At 44.7% G+C, this 7,252-nt stretch overlaps 1 protein-coding gene across 1 annotated transcript in view; it reads left to right on the forward strand.

Moving 5' to 3' along the window:
• Nucleotides 1-3,190, forward strand: part of LOC137656603 (uncharacterized) — a 4,337-nt gene extending 1,147 nt beyond the window's left edge. The window contains exon 4 of the mRNA XM_068390775.1: nucleotides 2,501-3,190. Within this exon, the coding sequence (XP_068246876.1) occupies nucleotides 2,501-3,190 (690 nt within the window). The remainder of the gene's footprint in view (nucleotides 1-2,500) is intronic.
• The last annotated feature ends 4,062 nt before the right edge of the window (nucleotides 3,191-7,252 follow it).

Consider the following 7,252-nt stretch of genomic DNA (forward strand, 5'->3'; position numbering starts at 1 on the left):
ACAAGCATGAAGTGTTTTATTGATCCTCTACAATTCATAAATAGGGATTCTTATAATTTATTAACGAAAAAAAATTAAAGAAAAACTATTCAAGTGTGGGAGAGCTCTAGAGGCAAATGGAAACAAGCAGTGAAGCCCAGATATGTTCCATAATTCATGTTATCCAAACCATGGCAGTCCCCAATCTGTAATCCTTACTACTTGCACATTCGCATGTAATCAATTCAAGGAAATTTCACCGATACATTTATAGGATAACAACTGACTAGTTAACAAATCACACACTTATATATACCTCAACTATTTGATAACAGTTAAAGACTGGGTCAAGTATTAAACTTCAACGAATTTTTTGGGCTCGGCCATATCGTCCTCATGGAAGGTTCCTTTAGGTAGCTTTCTAAGGGATATTTGCTACAGTGATACTCCCAGAGAATTTAACTGAAGGTCTCCAGGATTCTAACTTCTGGCGCGAGTATCCAGTTAAGGATATTGCATAATATCAGGGAACATATTTTTTTACATACGACACATGGCAATCTTCACCCTTTGATGTAAGGGGGAAGAGTGGCGAAAGAGAGGGGTGCCGATATAGGTACCCGGTGGACCTCCTATCCGTACTACTACCGGTCACCATTCCTTTCCTTGTAGCATTTAAGCTAGGTGTTCTCGCAGCGTTTTCCCGGAGTTTGTTGCAAGCTATCGGAATACTAATCATGCAATCTCCAGCATCTTCATCCTCTGGAAAGTTGAGCATCAATTCTTTCCTGTGTATAATTTTAGGCTCCCATCTCGCAGTTAAATTTCAATAATTTAAGTGTGTTGGGTTGAGCGTTGCCATGAATCGGAGGCAGCCAATTTACGACCGCTATCGCCGATTATCATTGCATTTTATTTAGTCAGTAGGGAGACATTTCCGGGTATTTAGCAATAATATTAGCTAGTTAGGCAAATTATACAAGTGAAGAGTGTACATACCGATATATTATTATTCCTCTTTCTAATATGTAACTTTACTTTCGTATACGGCGGGATCCCCGGCGGTAATAACCTTGGCCATGGTTCCTACCCGTGCTTGGCTAGCCTCACTCACATATACGTTAGTAAAGTAATTCCCCATGTTTAGCCTCACCCTATCGTTCCTTATTGATTCGGATGAGGACTTACATCCTCTAAAATTTATGGACAAGGTTCAATATACTTTCTCTTTTAGAGAAAAGATGCTAAACCCTTCCTTACTCACTGAGTGCCTCCGCCAATACAGGCAGCAACCACTGTCTTTCTTCATTGCCGTTGAGTAGAACTCTAGCTTTGAGTTAGATAGTGATTAACTCAGGGTGCCCTTGTCTTACCTCCAACAATGTAGCCAGCAAAGGAATCCTTTTTCCTCTGCCGCCGCCGATGTTGTCAGCACAGGAAGCAATGCTTCCCCAGTCCACTGTCGAATGTAGGCGTCATACCTGCCGCCACCTCCCTTCCCAGTGAACTATAAGACCTTTCCCTTTCCCCTTCTGTCCTTTAGTGATGGCATAGCCGTCACAACATTCTTTCACTGGTATTCTGACAGTCATCCTGGCTTGCCAGGTTGACTGCATTGCCGGCACGTTCCCTACCGGCGGCAGTTAGTTCAGCCGCCTCAGCCACCTTCCCCCTTATGTCCTTCCTTCACTGGAAATGAATGTCACAGGGGGAAAATTGAGCCGGCCCTGACGGCTGCCGGTGGGAAACCCAACATACTCTTTTTAGAAGTCCTCAGCTCTCTCTTAGTTTGCCATTCACAATTATTGCCGCTGGTAGTACAGCCAGCTGCAGGCCTTTTGTGGATGGATGGAAGCCAGAATCATATGGATTCTTACTCCTTAAATTGGAACTCTCATTCTGGCAAGGAGACAGTAGGCGGCCTGGTAGTCCTCCTACACTTCCAATTGTTGTGCTAACTCATAATAATAAGAAACTCTTCTTCTTTAATGCTTTCTCTCTCTCCATCAGTTAGTGCTGCCAGGTACTAACCTAACCCCGGCAGTGCGCCGGCTGAACTACAGTATACAAATATACAGTACCACACTTATTTTCTAACATACTCTGTGTTTCCTATCAGAGTCTATTGTTGGGACCATTATATTATGTTAAAGTTGAGTAATCCCTCAACACCCATATAGTTTATTCGATCATTGGGACTAATAAATCACTAATCATTGTTAATATATACTACGGGTAGATAATGTTACTATAGCGCTTACTAACCCTAATTCTAGTCCCTAGAGTTTACTCCTACCTTATATTTTCCCTATCATGGAACTAAAATATTAATTACTGACAGAGGTCTTAGCAATGGCCTAGAATGGGAAACACATATATATATGTCTTTTCTATTTCCTTTCAAGCTTACTATCCTAATCAATCATAAACGATAGTAATTACCATTGTTGATAAAAATTGTAAGCTATTATATCACTGATATAAAAAAATATATACTTATTAAGCCCCTTTTCCTTTACAGGAGGAGCCATTGGAGAAGTGTGCAGCCTTAGCCTGCAACCACAAAGGCAAAGGCTTTTGTGGTCACACAAAGTGCAGGACTCATGCCCACAGCTGCATCGTGTCGGGAGTCCTTAAGTATTGGGACCCAAAGTGTTGCCCCACCTGTTTGACCCTGTTGGCCAATGGCTTTGGAGAAGCTCCCTCAGTCAACATAGAGACTAGAGATACAGCGAGTGAGACCCTTCGCAAATGGGTAAGTAGATTTCAAAAGAATTTTCAGGGACCATACTTATCCAATGACTCCCTAAGGTGCCTACTGTTCCCCAAGGTTTTACCAAACACGATGGTGCCCCAGGAACAGGTCCAGTCTTCCCTCATACAACTGAAGATCGACGCAGACATAGACAAGGCACTGGAAGGCATGGACATCCACCAAGAAAGGACATCAGAAGTGTCCACTGACACTGGGAAGGCCCTACCACAAGGAAGCCCCGAAGAAGACGTGGAACATTCACAAGCGGAGCAAGAAGGATCAGTTTCAATGGCAACCGAAGACCCTCAGTTCGCCAGGACGTCATACCAACCTATGCCGTCAACCTCTTTAATCCCAACTCCACAACCAGTGACACACGCTGTCAAAAACGAAGAGATCCTCATCTCAACTGCAGTAGAGGACGGACCGCCCCGGACCTACCAAGAGCTCTACTAAGAAGCCCCTTAAGGTGCTGAATCTCTCTGACCGCTCCGAAACCAGCCCCTGGAGGTATGGGGAGCATTAGCCTATGATGAAAAGGAAACTATTCGTCTTGGAGAAGTTTGGGACCAAACTGATTGAAGATCTTGAGTTCTGGCCTAACTTTTCAGCTTACCCAGAATGTTACGTGAGACTGCGGGATGAACATGCAACTTGTGAGGAAACGGTACCCAAAGAGGTCATATTCTTCGAGCATGACAAGGCACAAGCCATCCTCCTGAAAACACTGAAAGGAACCGGGTACGCAAACTCCAAAGTCTCAGCACTGAGGAAGAGACCTCTCACCTTCCTTGCTCCTTCCTCCAGGCAGTCAACGAGGGCAAACCCTGCCTAACCTTAAAAGAATGCAAATCATTTTCTCTAGCACTGCCTGCCTGCAAGGTAAAGTGGAATGATGTCCACCTAACCTTCTCTGTCTCTAAGTTGGATCCAGAGATAGCAGGCCAGCAGTTCAATCTTCTGAGGTGGGAACAGGAGACGAAGGAAACACTTGCGGCCTCCCTTTCTCATCAGAACTGCCTGTAAATGAGTGCAGGTGTACAAAACGGCCTAGAAATGTTCATTTTCCTCGCTAAGTCCCGCATGGGTACCCTTGTGAAAGACTTATATGCCTTCCTCAAAGGGAGGGGAGCCTGCAGAGAGTTCGTTTTGGCCTCAGCAACCATAAAACACGAACCAAGGAAACTGATTACCTCGAACATCTGGGGTAAAGACCTTATCCCACGGGAACTGGTCCAAGAGATCATAGCCAGAGCAACCACTGAGAACTGGAACCTTCTCCAAAAGCATGAGCTCAAAGAGGAAATTTTCCTCAGATATAGGTCCCCAGCCTAAGAATAAAAAGGCAAGGAGACCATGAACACATGCACAACTTTCTGCCGTGACTATGACCACAATGCCTCTGACCACTTTCCAGATGTTCCCTCAACAACTGGTAGCTCAGTCTCCAATGTTTGACCCAAACGTTGAGAGGCAGTCGTCTTCCTTTTGCTTAGCCAGAAAGGAAATGTCCCTAAGAGAAGTTCGCCCGAAGGTGACTCCTCTCGGGGCCGAGGAGGACATGGTCACGAAAACAAATCCACACGACCCCCCCATCCAAAGAAGGGTTCCAGGTAGGAGGCAGACCATATCACTTTCTGGATCGCTGGACCTTCAATCTCTGGGCCCATAGCCTATTAACGAATGGACTCAGGTGGAAATGGAAAAGAACATAAACCCGGTTTTCAAAATTCTTCCAACACTCCACCCCTTCATAAGAAGAACATACCTCAAAATGCTTGAAAAAGAAGGTGATAAGGAAAGCAAAGTCCAACAAATTCCAGGGAAGGCTGTTTTGTGATCCCAAGAAAGACTCAGACAAACTGAGAGTCATTCTAAACTTGTGTCCACTCAACAAGTTCATTGAGAATAACAAGTTGCGGATGTTTACTTGGCAACACATAAGGACCCTTCTACCAAAAGGAGCAAACACAGTCTCAATAGACCCAACAGATGTTCACTGGCATCTTCTATTGAGCCATCCTTTCTCCTCCTGCATAGGATTCATGCTACAGAAGACGTGTGTCTTCAGAGCAATGCCCTTCGGACTGAATACAGCCCCAAGGATATTCCCGAAGCCGGCAGACGCAATTGTCCAGCAGCTACACTCCGAAGGAGTTCAATCACTAGCATATCTAGATGATTGACTGGCATGGGCAGCATCCAAGACTACTTGTCTGTAGACAGCCAACAAGGGGATCCAGTTTCTGGAACACCTGGGCTTCAACATCAATCGCAAGAAGTCTCGCCTTCCTCCAGTCAGAAGTTCCAATGGCTAGGAATCCACTGGGACTTAAAGTCACACCACCTCTCCATTCCATCCCAGAAGAAAAGAGATATAGAGGGATCTGTCACGAGACTAATCCGTCACAAGAGGATTTCAGGACGCCAACAGGAAAGAGTATTGGACTCTCTAGTTTGCGGCAGTGACAGAACGGGTGCTAAAGGCACATCTAAAAGATGTGTCAGGAATCTGGAGAAGATACGCATCAAACGCTCAAAGAGATCAACCAAGGTGGACCCCGACCCTATTGCGCACGCAGTTAAGGCCGAGGTCAACAGCCAAGACCCTAGCACGAAAAATCCCCCTGTAACCACCAAAACCATCAGTGGAAGTACACACGGACTCCTCCTCGAAAAGATAGGTGGCCATTCTCACGAGAGAAAAGTGCAAGGGAATTGGTCACACCAGTTCAAAACCTTTTATATCAACGTTTTGGAAGCTCTGGCAGTTTTCCTGACATTGAAGAGACTATTACCTCGCAGAACAGTCCACATCAGATTGGCCCTGAACAATGAAGAGATAGCAAAATGTCTAAATCGACAAGGCTTGAGATCATCTCACATAGGACATGTGATTTTAGTCACCTTCCACCTGGCAAGGAAGAAGGGATGGCACCTATCAGCAGTTTGCCTACAAGAGTTCCGCAATGTGATGGCGGATGCTCTATACAGGCAAAAGCCCATAGAAGGAGATTGGTCCCTAGATGCAGACCCATTCTCCTTCACCTCGGAAAAAGTCCCGGAACTGCAGACGGACCTCTTCACAATTTCCTCGTTAGGTAGCCCCTTAAATGGACCCTGAAGCAGAGGCGATGGACACCATGTCCCTCGACCAGAACAGGTGGAATCACATTTACCTGTTTTCACCAACCATCCTCCTTCTAAGAGTCCTCGACAAGCTAAGATCCTTCAGAAGGACAGCAGCAGTAGTAGCCGCCAAGTGGCCCAAAAGCAATTGGTTCCCTCTAGTTCTAGAGCTGAAACTGAGACTCTTCCCTCTGCCGGACTCAGCATTATCCCAACTGGTCCAGAAGTCGACTCCCTACGCTTCATCCTCGAGAACCAACAACCTACATCTCACGATTTTCTCACCCTAGCGGCGAACAAAAGGTTTAGAAACTGTAAGTTTAAAGTTGACTTCATCGAAGAGTATAAGTCAAGTTCGACTAGGAGACAAAATGAATCGTCATGGAAGAAGTAGGTGTCCTTTGTGAAATCAAGGGAACCGACAGAAATATCGATAGATTTCTGTCCAGCTTTCTTCATATTCCTACAAGAACAAGGCCTGGCTTCCTTTACGATTACCTCTTGTAAGTCAGCCCTTGCTAGACCACTTCAGTACGCTTTTGGAGTGGACCTCTCTAGTGAAATCTTTAATAAGACCCCAAAAGCATGCGCTAGAATCAAGCCAGCAACCCCACCAAAGCCCATCACGTGATCTTTGGGCAAAGTCTTGCACTTTGCTTCGAACCTAAATAATGAGAATTATACTCTAAAGGATCTAACACAGAAAGCAATTTTTCTGTTTGCCATATCCTCAGGGGCTAGAGTTAGTGAAATAGTGGCCTTATCTAGAAACGAAGGCCATATTCAGTTCCTAGACACAGTAGAACTGAACCTCTTTCCTAATCCTGCCTTTCTTGCCAAGAATGAGCTACCCACCAAGAGGTGGGGTCCTTGGAAAATCTGCCCACTGAAGGAAGATCATCCAGGGTCTTTTACAAACACTTTGCGAAGCACATACTTGAAATAAAACTTTTTGTGGTGGCGGCGGGTAGTGTTATAAAACCCGTTGTCTAGCGCTGCGATGAACAGTGAAGTACTTTTGGACTTTCCAGTGCATCGAGTGCAGGGGTACACTTACCTTCGAGTGCAAATCACAACGATGATTAACACACTGTTCCATATAGGTGCATATCTGACCAATAACACCAGTGCCGCGTCACAGTGTTTATGCATTCCCAAAATCTGTACAAGTCAGTCAGATTGGGTTTCATATCTCAATTGAGTGGCATTATTACGATAATGAAATTGCATATATTTTTACAAGAGAAAATATGGACTCTGATATGTTTTCAATGCTGGATCAGACTTATACCCTATTATAACTACATTTGATAATCTATATGCAAGGTAAAAATACTAAACATATTTGCATCTTATTGCTGCTATCTCAGTTGCAGACAAATAAAATAT

This window comes from Palaemon carinicauda, chromosome 17, assembly GCF_036898095.1.
Source record: "Palaemon carinicauda isolate YSFRI2023 chromosome 17, ASM3689809v2, whole genome shotgun sequence".
Taxonomy (NCBI): Eukaryota; Metazoa; Arthropoda; class Malacostraca; order Decapoda; family Palaemonidae; genus Palaemon; species Palaemon carinicauda.